This window comes from Carcharodon carcharias, chromosome 4, assembly GCF_017639515.1.
Source record: "Carcharodon carcharias isolate sCarCar2 chromosome 4, sCarCar2.pri, whole genome shotgun sequence".
Lineage (NCBI taxonomy): Eukaryota > Metazoa > Chordata > Chondrichthyes > Lamniformes > Lamnidae > Carcharodon > Carcharodon carcharias.
Window position 1 is genome coordinate 121,489,320 of NC_054470.1, and position 13,893 is coordinate 121,503,212.

General features: G+C 46.2%; 1 protein-coding gene across 1 annotated transcript in view; it reads left to right on the forward strand.

Moving 5' to 3' along the window:
- cntln (centlein, centrosomal protein) overlaps nucleotides 1-13,893 on the forward strand; it is a 391,318-nt gene that overhangs the window by 240,288 nt on the left and 137,137 nt on the right. The window contains exon 19 of the mRNA XM_041185504.1: nucleotides 12,751-12,974. Coding sequence (XP_041041438.1) covers nucleotides 12,751-12,974 — 224 coding nt within the window. The remainder of the gene's footprint in view (nucleotides 1-12,750; nucleotides 12,975-13,893) is intronic.

The window sequence follows — 13,893 nt, forward strand, 5'->3', positions numbered from 1 at the left end:
GCTTTTATGTTGCTTAAGTGGGCAGAAGAGCTTCTGAGGCCCAACTCTAAACATGTAAATGGAGCTGCAGCTGAATGGCCTCAGCTGTGGAAGAAGGCTCACTTTTGACAAGCTTTCCAAGTGCACGGCTGCTTCCCAACCACCCCCCGCCTCCCTAGCACGTGCTTCAATATTTTCTTCTGTCTGTGCTGCCTTGTCCCCCTGATCTGACCTGTATTGGAGCCCTTGCCCTGGCACTACACTGAAAGCCAGCCAGGAAAATAATGACTTGCCTGTGACTCCCGGAATGCGCGGTGCCGCTCCCTTGATGTCCTACGGGTGATGCTTGAGCGCTGCGCAAGGTTTTGTGTGAACTCACCTCTGGATTCCCCTCAAAATTCAGGTTGCCAGGTGCACGCCTTTTAAAGGCAGTCGTGAAGCACACCATTCTGAAGTCACGCCGGCATGGGCGGTAATTTTGACGTGAGAGGATGATTCCAGTGAACAGGGCTTATAATCAGATGCAAATGTGTCAAAATGATGTTCCCAATGTGCGGCGGTGGGAAGTGCGGCCTGCCATTGACGGGTGGAGCAGACAGTCACAAACTGGTTTCACAATGGTGCAAAACCGATATTTTGGCCTTCTCGCCATATTGACCTCCCCCACCCCCCCCCGCCCATCACCAATGGGGCTGGAAAATTCTGGCCTAAGTTATTTTAAACTATGCCTTGGCTTTACATTGCTCAGGCCCTATTTAGAATAGCATATTCAATTTTGGCAACAGAAAGATGTATTTATGTTGAAAAGAATGCATAAGAAAGAGAATGTAAAACTCTCAAATGCAGGGACTATAAAGGAGGCTGAGAGAATTTTAAATATTGCACTCAAAAAAGAAAACTTGAGCAGTACCCACAATAAAGTATGAAAGTTTCACTACTTGTGAATTACAACAGTCACACAAATACTTTTTGCAATAATAGCTAGTTTTACAATATTAACTGAACTTAATAATTGCCTTAATGGTCAGTTAAACGAGGAAAATTCTTGACCAAATGTAGTGTTTTGCTAATTGTTAATTATGCAAATAGAAAGCCACAACTTTGTGGCTGCCAGCAATCCACTGTTATCATTGTCAATTTCAGAAAGCTGGCTATTTAGAGGTAGAAGAGATTAGCTTACAATGTCAACATCAAGAACAGGACTTTGCTCTATTATTCTTTGAGTAACTGTTCAATGATGTATTAGAGACAACCTCTATGAGGATACAAACAGCAGCAATATTGCTTTTGTATCTCTATGGAATAGAACATTCAGTGATGTACTTTGTAAAGGTATTCTGGGAGATCCATCCTCTTCCTTACCCTTTAGCGTCATGCAGAAATAAAGGATCATTCTCTGCTAAAGTTAGCATTTGAAAGGTAGAACAACTGGGAAATGACGGGTTTAACTTTAATATTTAGAATTGAAGAAAATCAACTTATTTCGTCGGTGAAAGAAAAATCAAAATAAAAGCTTTTAAAAAGTAACTGAATAGATATTTGAAACTTGAAAAAAGGGAGAGAATGGGATTGAACAGAGAGCTGTTTCTGAGAGTTAGCACAGGCCAATTGACCAGCACCTCTGTTGTCTAATTCTTTGAATCATAGATAATCAGGATTATTTTGTGATTACGTGAAATTCGGGCAATGCGTTAGGCAATAATTTATGGCAAAGACATAGGCCTGAATTTTACCTTTGGTGGGCACGCGCGATCGGTGGGCCCGGGTGTGGTCAGGAAATGGGCCCCCGACCGTGATTTCAATAACTCGTGTTGAAAAGCTCAGCGCTGCAGGGGTGGAGGCAGGCCAAGATGTTTCTGTGGGCGTGGGTGAGTGCTGCGAGAAAACTCCCTGAAGGCAGACAGCTGCCTCAAGGAGCTGCAGACCTGAAAATGATCAAATAAAGGCTTTGAAAGCTGTACAAAACATGCCCGTGCTTCACAAGCAAGAATCTTGAAACATAGCTGATAAAAATGCTGTCCACAGATAATTATTTTAATTTTATTTCATAACAGAAATTTCTTCCCGCCCTTGGATGAGGTTTAATGAAAAATGTAAAGGCCGCCTGATTGATTCGCCTGTTCGCCAACTGTAAGGTTGCACGGTCCACGAAAAATCAGAGACAATTGCGCCGTTAATGGACCTAATTGCCCGCTTAATTGTCATTGAGCTCGCTTCCGACTTTTGCGTGTGCCCACCAAGCAAAATATTGCGCGAGTGCGCAATGATATTGGGACGCTGGCCCAATGTATTCTCACACGATTTTACACCTGATCGGGTCAGGTGCGCACCCGCCTGTGGGACTTATAATTCTGCCTATAAATCTAAAATTGATACAGCTCAAGCATGGTTACCAAGTATGCTCCCCTCCTCCCAAGCTATATAGAGCAAAGGTCAATAAAAACAAGGAAACATCTTTCAGAAAGACTAGAATGAATATGTTTATGAAGTGGTTCTGAAAGTTACAAAGATAAATAACAGCATAAATGACTAAGGAATACATGAGTTCCTAGTTTGCTGTCAATTGGAGTTAAATAGTATAACATAAATTGGAGTTTTGGACTGATGTCCTGGAGGTGAACATAGGAAATAGGAGCAGGAGTAGGCCACTTGGCTCCTTGAGCCTGCTCCACCATTCAACTAGAGCATGGCTAATCTTCTACCTCAACAGCATTTCCCGAACTATTCCCATATCCCTTGATATCATTAATGTCTAGAAATTTGACGATCTTTGTCTTGAACATACTCGATGACTGAACCTCCACAGCCTTCTGGGAAAGGGAATTCTAAAGATTCACCACCCTCTGAGTAAAGCAATTCCTTCTCACCTCAGTCCTAAATGGCGTACTTCTTATTCTGAGACTGTGTTGCCTGGTTCTTGACCTCCCAATCAGGGGAAACATCTTTCCTGCATCTACCCTGTCGAGCCCTGTAAGAATTTTGTAAGTTTCAATGAGATCACCCCTAATTCTTCTAAACTCTAGAGAATACTGGCCCAGTCTCCTCAATCTCTCCTCATGAGACAATCCCCCCCCAACCCCGTCCCAGAGGTTAATCTGGTGAACCTCTGTTGCACTCCCTCTCTGGCAAGTATATCCTTCCTTAGATAAGGAGACCAAAACTGTACACAATACTGCAGGCACGGTCTCACCAAGGCACCATACAATTGCAGCAAGATATCTTTACTCCTGTACTCAATCCTCTTGACATAAAGGCCAACATACCATTTGTTGAGAATGAGATTCTATTGGGTGAGGTTCCGCCTTCCAAACCCACAACCTCTACCACTTAGAAAGACAAGGGCAGCAGGTGCATGGGAATACTACCACCTGCCAGTTCCCCACTAAGTCACTATATCGCTGTTTCTTCACTGTCGCTGGGTCAAAATCCTGGAACTCCCTTCCTATAACAGCACTGTGGGTGTACCTACACCACATGGAGCTCACCACCACCTTCTCAAGGGCAGTTAGGGAGGGGCAATAAATGCTGGTCTAGCCAGTGACACCCACATCCCATGAATGAATTTTAAAAATGGTAAAATTAACATGGAAATTTATTGGATTTGTGACCTTGGAAGCTTCATTCCTGATTATTGAGCTCCATCAAAAATGTAACAAGTTGGAAATTTTACTTATTTGTCATGGGAGAGATTTTAGTTTATACTGTGGCACTGATGCAATCTCTCAATCTCTCTCTGTCTCTCTCTTTCTCTCTCTCTCAACCTCTCCATTCTCTCTCTTAAAATCAAAGATTTTACACTGAGATTTGGGCGTGAACTTTACGTAAAATAAAGTGAGTCGCCAGCTCAGCTCTTTCCCACCTACCCCCTACCTTTTCTCCCTTATTACAGTGGGGAGTGGGGTTGCTGGGTAAGGTGTCAGACAGTTGACTGCAACTTAAGGGTTGCAGCCTGCTTTCGCTGCAACTTTTCAGCCTGTGGGGGAACACGGGGGCATGGCAAACAGCCTGGCAGCTTTCACGGCACAGGTTGCTGGCGGACAGGAAGTGAGGGCAGGGTTATCTCCTTTGTTGGGGGGGGGGTCCTGTATCCATTGGGGGCCCCTGCCAAGATGATGCACCCCCTTTTGTTCCTCCCAGCCTCTCTAACCTAAACCCCCACCCTCCTCTCCCCCCATTTAGCTGGGATCTTTCAGCCGAGCCTGCCAAAAGTCCCCAGATTTAGCTGAAGTCCAGTATCCATCTTCACTTTTTCCTGGGGACTGCTTGTAGTCCCAGCAGTGGTCACTGCTCCCTTTGGCCAGCAGGTCATTAGGGCAGGACTTCCTGTCTGTGAGGGGCATGTCCCACTTTGATCTACTTAAGGCAGCTCCCAGCATATTATCTGGGGGGCAGTCAGATTTCATGCCGATGAGGTGCTGACCAACACTGATGTTGGTGCACCTGCCCTCCCACTGAATATGTAAGATCTTCCACAGGCAGCGTTGATGGTATGACCCCAGTGCTTTGAGGTGCCTCCTTTCATGTTTCAGCCCCGTACAGTAAGGAAGGAATCAGGCCTACATGGTAAACCATGAGCTTGGATACAGTTTTGATGTCATGATCTTCAAACACTCACTTCCTCAGGTGACCAAAGGCTTCACCAGCAGATCTCAGGCGATGCTGGATTTCTTCATCAATGTCAGCTTTCTATGAAAGAAAACTTCCTAGGTACTGGAACTGTTCCACATTCTCTAAGCACCCATCATGAATCCTGATCAATGGGACTGGAGCTTTCTGGTGGAGGACTTTGGTTTTCTGAATGTTGAGTGTAAGCTCCCATCTTCTCATGTGCCTCAGTAAATAAGTTGATGATTCTCTGGAGATCTGTCTCTGACACAGCATTTACTGCAGCATCATCAGTGTATTGGAACTCAATGACTGAAGTCAGAGTGGTCTTAATATTTGATTGGAGTCATATGAGAATAAATAGTTTACTGTTCATTTGATAGAGAAGCTGCACTCCTGCAGGAACCTTGTCTCTAGTCAGATGGAATATGGCAACAAGGAAAATCAAAAAAAGAGTTGGAGCAATGACACAACTCTGTTTGATTCCTGCCCAAACCTCAAGAGTCTGTAATGGATCCATTGTTTAGGCTCACTGCTCGCGTACCATCATGAAACCAGTGAAGGATGGTAATGAATTTTGGAGGACATCCATACTTCAGCAGAACCTTCCAGAGTGCTGCACAATTTAGAGTTGAAGGCCTTTGTCAAGTCAAAGAATGCTATGTAGGGAGGTTGATGCTTTTGCAACATTTTTCTTGTGGTTGATGAGCTGTAAAAATCATGTCAGCCATGCCTTTGATGACCTAAACCCATACTGAGATTCAGGGAGTAGCTCTTCAAGTGTAATAAGCCTATTCAGAAGGGTTCTTGTAATGATCTTTCCTGCAATGGAAAGCAGGGAGATGCATCTGTAATTTTGACAGTTGGATTTGTTCCCTTTCGTGAAGATTATCACAATCATGGCATCATTGAGATCATTCGGGACTTCCTCTTTGTTCCAGATCTGTAGGATGAGGTCATGGAGCTGGAATGTTAGTCCCTCTCCCCTATGCTTAAAGGTTTCAGCAGGGATTCCATCACCTCCTGCTGCTTTGTTATTCTTCAACTGTGTGATGGCTTTCATCGCCTCCATCGGTGTTGGTGGAGTTCCAAGCTCACCTCTGGGTGTTGAGGGGTGGGGTTGAAAACACTCGCGTCAACAATTGGTTCTTGATTGAAAAAGTCTTCAAAATGCTCCCTCCAGCAGGTGTTGACAGCTTCCATTTCCTTAATCAGAACTCACCACCTCCTCCCACCCTCAGACCTCAGAGGAGCTGGTTCTTGAGTACTTGGGCCTTAACAGATCTTTGTAGCAGTGAAGAAGCCACGGATATTATTCATGTCAGTAAGATGTTGAATTTCCTTTGCCTTGTCTGCCTATCATATGTTCTTCATGTTGTGGATATACCTTTGGATCTTGGCCTTTACTTGTTGGTAAGCCAGTTTCTTTTGCTTTGAGTTTGGGTCATTTTGCCAGACACAAAGTCTTGCACTGGCAATTGATCAGTTCGTTGATATCCTGATCATTTTCATCAAACCAATCCTGATGTTTCCTGTCACAAAATCCAGGTGTCTTTTTACAGACATTGATGACATTGACTTAAGGACATCCCAATCACCATGGGCATTCTTCTTCTTGATCGAAGTTTGAAAGTTTTTCCTCACGGTATTGTTGGAATTGATCTTTTTTTAGAGCTTCAATATTGATCTTTCATGGACATCTCTCCTGTCGCACCTGTTGTTTGGGGGCTAAGTTGATAGAAATAATTGAACAAATAAGTCAGTGATCGGCCCAGCAGCCATCAGCCCCTCTCATTGCTATGCTGGTGCAGATATCTTTGCAATTCCACGCACAGACGATGATGTAGTTGATCAGATGCCAGTGCTTGGACCATGGGCGTTGCCATGACACTTTGTACTTGTTCTTCTGGCAGAACAAGGTATTGGTGATAAACCCATATTCTGTGTATTTGGTAAGGAGAAAAATGGCATTGGAGTTGACATTTCCAATTCCTTCCCTGTCAATAGTTCCATTCCAGAGATTGAATCTCTTCCAGTTCTGAGCTTGAAGTCTCTGAGAAGAATAAACTTGTCCTGCATTGAGGTTCCACAGTGAGCTTGGTCAGGTTTGGCGTAGAAATCTTCCTTGGTTTCGTCGTGGTGTCCAGAGTTGGGGCAATGGCACACGACCACGGTGGCACATTGGTTCCTTGCCAGTTTGAGACGAAGACTCATGAGGTGCTCATTTTTTCCAAGAGGGAACTGATGAAGCTGGTTCATAAGTTCCTTCTTGTTGACAAATCCAACTCCATGGACTCTGCATCCTTCTTCTGATTTCCTTTTCCAGAAGAAGTTATAGCCAGCTTGGAGTTCCTTGAGCTGCATCTATCCAACTCGCTGGGTCTCAGTCAGAGCGGTGATGTGGATGTCATATCACTGGAATTCTCAGGTGACAACTGCAGTGCGACGTTGGGTATTCTCTCGCGGGTGTGTCTGTGAAGGCCCTAATGATCCAGGTCCCAAACTCTACTACTTTAGTTTCTACCGCAGAAGATGATCCCTTTGGATGCAGCTGCCCAGTCAGGAGAGGTGGGGCAGGCTATGTTTAGGGCATCTTTTCCATCCCCCTTCCCAATAAGGGGTGAGCAGAGTGAATCCTAGAGAGGGTTGCTCAGTCATAGTTACAGCTGCTGAAAGGCACCCATATCTTGTCTGAGTGCTATGTGACCTGCCTGTAACTGCCACCTCCGTGCCAGATCAGGACTAGAAGCTTCCAGAGAACATGATCCTGCTCCCATCGCCATTTGCTGATCACTGAAGGGCTTGGGAGACGTGCTTGAAAAGAAAGATGCCGGTGTGTGACATCTGTGATCATGGAGAAACCGTTGCACACCAGCTTCCACATGTGTCTTGACAGAACAAAACCTTATTCCAATGGAAAGGAAAGCAAGACAATTGGAGGTTTCGTTCTGCTGCCGCCTTGGTGGCTGGACCAGCTGTTTAGACATTCCAGATGGCACCTCTTACTCCTCGTGTTCTGCCGTTGAGGATTTGTTTGGCAGAGCCCTGTCAGCTGAGTATTTCTAGGATTCCTAACAGACCTTCACAGTAACTGAAGTGGCCCAGGACATAAGAAGTCCTACCTGTTTTGATCAACCTTTGGAACCCACAGCTCACATCATATAATCATCTTTAAAGAACCTCCTCTGTTGTCCAGCTCAGTGGAATTAGCTTAGTGTCATAGCTAGGATTTCTCGACTAATGGCTTCTCCTTCCATCCCTGTACGTTACCTTGAAGGTTCCCAAAAGGTGCCTCCTTGGTTTCCCCCCTTCCTCATCTATATTCTGCTCCTTTGCAACAGCATCCCAGGCCCTGGGGTTGACCTCGGCACCCAGCGCCATCTTTCCACCACTAGCTTTGATGTCCCCATTGCCTCTGTGCTGTACCATTTCTTCTCCAGTATTAGATAAGTCATAAAAGTTTCCAGCTTTACACTGGAAAGACTCAAGTCATTTTCTTCTGTATCCAACAGAAACTCTACCCTCACCACCACTTCCATCTCCCTCCCTGGCCAGTATCTCAAGCTGAACTGGGCTGCTTGCATCTGTGGTGCTCTGTTTTACTCTAATCTGAGCTTTCCACACATTAATTCTCTCCGTCATACACAGCTTATTTGCACCTATGGAGCATTGCCCTCTTTCACATCAAGATCCTCCTAGCCATTTTCCTATCCTCCATAAACTTTTCAGCTTATCAGAAGCTCTGCCGCCTGTATCCTATTTGCAATAAGTAATGCTTATCCATCACAGCTATTCTCAGTTCTACATTGGTTCCCAATTCCTTAACATCTCAGCTTTAAAATTCTCATTATTGCATTTAAATCCATCCACAGCTTCACCTCTCTCTATCTCTGCAACTTTCTGGAACCTACAATTCCAACCCTGTCATGCCTCTGGCCCTCTGACTTCAGCCTCTTTTGTAGCGTTCCCATTACCCCCTGCCTGCCCACCATTCGTTCATTCAGTGGAAGCTGTACCTTCAGCCAATTAGGTGCTTCTCTGGAATATTCAACCCCCACCCCCTCCCCAAACCCTTCTTCACATCCTTTTCCTCAAAACTCACCTCTTTGACCTAGCTTTACTCCGTCCCTTATAATTTTTCCTCCTTTGGCCAGTGGTCCATTTTTTGATTATGCCTCTGTGATCAAATTTGGGACCTTTCTTGTACATCAAAAATGCATTCCAAATGCAAATTGAAGCAAATTTTTTTTAGGGTGGGGCGGTTAATTAATGTTTAAATAATCTCCAAGAAATTTATGTTCAGCTTTCAAAGTTACTGCTGTTTTCATTTTGTTGCACTGTGTATTTGTTTCTTGATTTGTTTTTTAGCTGTGAAGAATGATGAGTCATTGCTACAGAAAAATAATCTCTCATCGTAACTTTAACAAAAGATGGAGATAGCTTGAGGTTCTGAGCCCTAGGGCAGAATTTTGAGGCCGGTATGGCTGGAAAATGGCCCACCGTCCATGATCGGTCCCCACTTGTGATTCCACGCTGGTCGATCAATTAAAGCCCGCCCAGCGTTAAATGCTGCTCCTTGCTGGTTGGGAAGGGGTGGGCTGGGGCGGGTGCATGTTGGCCGCCAGATCCAATGCGACCCGGCAGCTGTTTTAAAAACAGCTCAGGCAGCCCCTGGAAGGTTACCACAGAAGAACATCTCTTCTGTGTTAGCAAAGTGATGGAGTTAAGTGCGGCTGGAGACGCCAGGCGGGGGGACAGGTCGGATGGACACTCGGCAGCCCCTCCCCCCCCCAGCCTTTCAGATGAATACGTTGCGGCCCTCCTGGAGGAGGTGGCTGCCTCTCCAGGGATGGGAGGAGGAGGCCACTGCACCTCACAATGAGGGCATGGAAGGAGGTGGCAGCCCGGGTGAGCAGCCATGACGTGGTGTGGTGTGCCTGGGTGCAGGGTCGGAAGAGGTTCAATGACCTGCTGTGCTCAGGAAGGGTGAATACCGTGTTGGCATGGGACAGTGTGGTGAAGTGTTAAGGTGTGGCTATTCCCCCCCCCCGTGGACCTCATGGACATGAGAGTCTGAGTGCCAACTGTCAGTGACACTGGAGTTGGACAAAGGGATGCAACCTGGCTGCTTGGACTGAGTGCCTTGTGGCTCGAGGTAAGACTCAGATGTGCTCTGCGATGTGTTCCTCAGCTAGGTTTGGCCAGGTTGCAATGGCGCTGCAGGTAGAGAGTGGACGAATCAGTGTTGCTCTGTTCTTTCAAGAGAAGATGAGCCATAGCCAATTGGAGAGGTCACAGACAGGCGGAGGTTCCACCCGACCTGCTGCTGCTCACCAGGTTTGAGCAGGACACCCTGGAGCTGGAGTGCAGGCATGCTCCACGTACAACCAGGCGTGGAGAGGCTGGGGTGTCAGGCGAAGGTAAGAGCGCAGTGCACAGAGGTGAGAGTTTTGAGTTGTGCAACCATTCTATTGTAGTCTTTTCATTGATGGGAGCCTCAAACCTGGATTCCCCATTGATCATTGGAAGACAATGGCACTGTGATGCAGATCTCATTGTCTCACCAGGGTGCCTGGCATGCACAGTGACAGTGTGATGACTGATACTACTGACATGTCCTTGTTCGCCAGCATGCACATGCTCCCTGGACCCCGTAGGGCCACCCTTGACGCAGGAGGACCACCAGGCTTAATTTGCACCTGCGTCACACCCACCCCCTGAAGCAGGCACCAGCGCAAATACCAGCATCTTGGTGGGCATTAGAATGGTAGCTAGAATGTCAGTGCACATTGGTGAGGGCACTTCACTTTCGATTGAGGTGCAGGCAGAGGCAGAGAGTGCCCAGGGCGTCGGCAGCCGGAGCACCAGGACGATGTTCAGTTGAAGACAGATGATGAGCCTCTGGAGTCGCCCGTTGGACAGCAGATACTGGATGTCCAGCGACATGTGCGGGAGGATCTGCTGGATATCCATGAGGGTCTGTGTACCATGGTCTGCACTGTGGAGGAGTCCATGTGGATCATGAGAACTGCGTTGACCCTCACGGCCGAGCGCACTGCCTCCTCCATTGAGTGTGTGGCAACTCTCATGGAGAGGCAGCTCCAGGGACAGAATCAAGGGTTCCTGTGGTTGAACTCAGACCTGCAAGCCCTCACACAGGCAATGACCTCAGGTGGTCAGTGCCAGTGTGAGAGATAGAAGAGGCACCCAATATCCCAGCTAGGTGCCTGTCATCAATGGTAAGCAGGGAGGTCCAGAGTGACCTCATGTTGGCGCACGAGCTGCGTGTCATTTCTACGGGCTCCTCGCAGGGCTGCCTGGGTGACAGTCACAGCTGCTCCTCCACCCCTCCGCAAGTGACCATTGCAACTAACGGTGCCAGTGAGTGGGTGTTGGGGAGGGGGCTGCGAGGGACGGTACACCAAGATGTAGCACTCGGAAGCATAAGTTAAAGGCACCATGAGCACAAGAGGAACAGTTCATGGGTTAATTTTTTGTTCATTTATGTTTGGTTTATGTGTCTGCTGGTGTGGTCATCAACACCAATAATGGTAATGTTGTTATGTTTTCAATGTGACAATAACATTAAATTTGCTTTGGTTCTGATGGCCTGAGTATGCTTCACCATTTTCCTTTCTGGTGCAGGTTATGCCAGTATGTAATGCTGGACATTGGTGGCTGGAGACTTTATTGCACAGACACTGAGTGGACTTTGGGTGTAAATGAAAGGGTCATTTCAGAATCCGGGATGGAGGCGGCAGCCCTGGCATGTGGTGGAAGCAGATCTTTGGCAGCCGAGCTGAAGGAGCGTTGGATCAAGGTGTCCCTGGTGTCCCTGCCTCTCTGGAGATTACTGAGGTCCGTCTCCACACCCTCAGCATTCTCCTCACCGTGCTCCTCTTCTGACTCATCACTGGATTCATCCTCTGTAACTGTGCTGCTGCGTCAAGATCCTCTTCCTCCAGTGGGTCCCCCCTTGTCAGTGCCAGATTGTGGAGAGCGCAGCATGCAACAACTATCAGTGACACCCGCTCTGAGGCGTATTGTAGTGCTCCCCCTGAACGGTCCTAACCCCACCCCCACTAACACCCACCCCCCCAACCCCACCACTGTGTGCATCTTCTGCAGCCCTTCTGCCTTGGACTTCCTACTGGCCTTGCGCCTCTCCTCCCACAGGTCACTCCCCTGGAAGCTGCATTGGGATACCTGGCCTCCTCTCCCTTCTGCCCCTCTCTTCCTCCTCAGAGGAAGTGCCACCAGCAGAGACTACAATCCCTATTACCAGGGTAACAGAAGGTTGTCTGATATCTGGAAGGACCCACACGGTCTGAATCCTCCCGGGGCTTTGGAGACACCAATAGCTCTGAAATGAAGCCTGGAAATGCTAAGAATGAAGCCCTGAACAGAGATGAAGCTGCCAAGTACCAATAAGCAACCAGCAGCAAACTATCTCCAAAACTCCTCACTACTTACACTGGCAACGCTGCTGACCCTTTTTACCCTACCCTTGGATTTTGAAATTGCCTGCCTACCCATATGAGTGCAAAACCACATGGGCAACTCCTGCTTGTGCTCGCCAAGCAAAACAACACGTGAGTGCACTGTGACATCGGGACTCTCACCCTCGCGCACTATTTTACACTCGTGCTTGTCAGGCATGTGCCCACACACCAAGTGAAAAATTCTGGCTGTTGTTGGCCCATTGGCTTTTATGTTGGTCATAATTAATTTTTGTGGTAGTAATTCTTTTTCTGTCAAGCTGTTTAACATTTCTTTATTGGAATAAACAAAATGTTTTATTTATATGTATTAACAACTGCTAGTGACTATTTGATTTTCAAATTTTTATGTCTTTAGCCTATGTGAGATTTTACTTGAAGCTCTGCTTCTTCAGCTCTGAAGAAGTCATCTGGACTCAAAACGTTAACTCTGCTTCTCTTTCCACAGATGCTGCCAAACCTGCCGCGTCTTTCCAGCATTTTCTGTTCTTATTTTAGATCCTGCTTGGTTCTGCTATTAACTAATTGCATTTTGTACAGTTATGTTGCATAGTATTTGGCACTCTGTCTAGCAATTTTCAATTAAGAAATGTCAACCCTTGCAAAAACAGGGGGGAAAATGTTTCATGTTAACAGCAGTCGCTGTTCTCTGTGTTTTAAACTATAGTGAGGAAACAGAAGACCAGAACGCTTGCCCTTCCAAAGCAAAGTCTTTCCATCATTGCCTTACAGCAGCGTCTAATATCACTGCAACAACAAATTGCTGTTACTCAAAATGGAAAAAAAGTAGCCTTAAACGCTGTCAATGAACTGAAGCAGAACAATCAGAAATTAACAGCCCAATTGACTTTGGTTAACCAGAAACTTCAAATCAACAAACAGACAATTCAGGTATGTTTAAAGCCAGGTATGGAGCAGTATGAAAATAACAAATTGGAGTTACATATCGCAATGTTACTGGCCCAGCAAGTTGTCCAGTTTTACTCTAATGGAGCATAGTACTGTCTACTAATTTACTGTGTTTTTCCAAATCAATATTACCTTTTAATCATGCAATATGTTGTGCAATATCTAATGTAATTTGAAATACTCATACAGCCTGCACTAAAACTGGATCCTGTTCAATCACTGGAAAATTATGAAGTCTCAATGTTTCGGCTGTTTGACATGTCAGCCATCAACACTGTCTGGTCCCCAGATGTTCATATTGTTACGGACAGGAGGGAGGTTAATTTGAACAGCACTAATTCCTCTTCTCACCACCCGTCCTTAAAAGAAAGGTGTTTTGATTTGCTTCCCCCTTTATATGTGGCGGTGTATTTCCCAACCCCTTGATTTTGGTGTGATTCAATTTTCTAATAATAATTCCACAGCAAACTCAAGACAGGATGAGCTCAAAAGGTTAGTTTATTTGCACACGCTCAAAACGCGGGAGAGTAGCAACGTTACCTCCTTTGCCTCGTACAGTAAAAGAGGGATAGAGAAAAGAACAATTTACAGTGCAGAGAGCACAGAGAGAAGAAATATTGCTTCACATGGGCTCCAGAGTCCAGAATCAAAGTCCAACGAGGTATTCCTTCACGGAGGTCGGTGAGCTGAAAACCGATACTGGATTATTCACTTTTTCGGTGGGGTTGACTTCACATGATGAGATAGGCATGCAAAGATGAATCAATCATGTAAGCAGTGGTACAGAAGTTCCAGCAGAAGCAGTGTAGATGGGGCCAGGTGTCCAACCTGAGTCAGAGCTCTTTGTCTGTGATGCTGTTAGTCAAATGGTAAAAAAGCAGACCGAGACTTTACAGCTCTG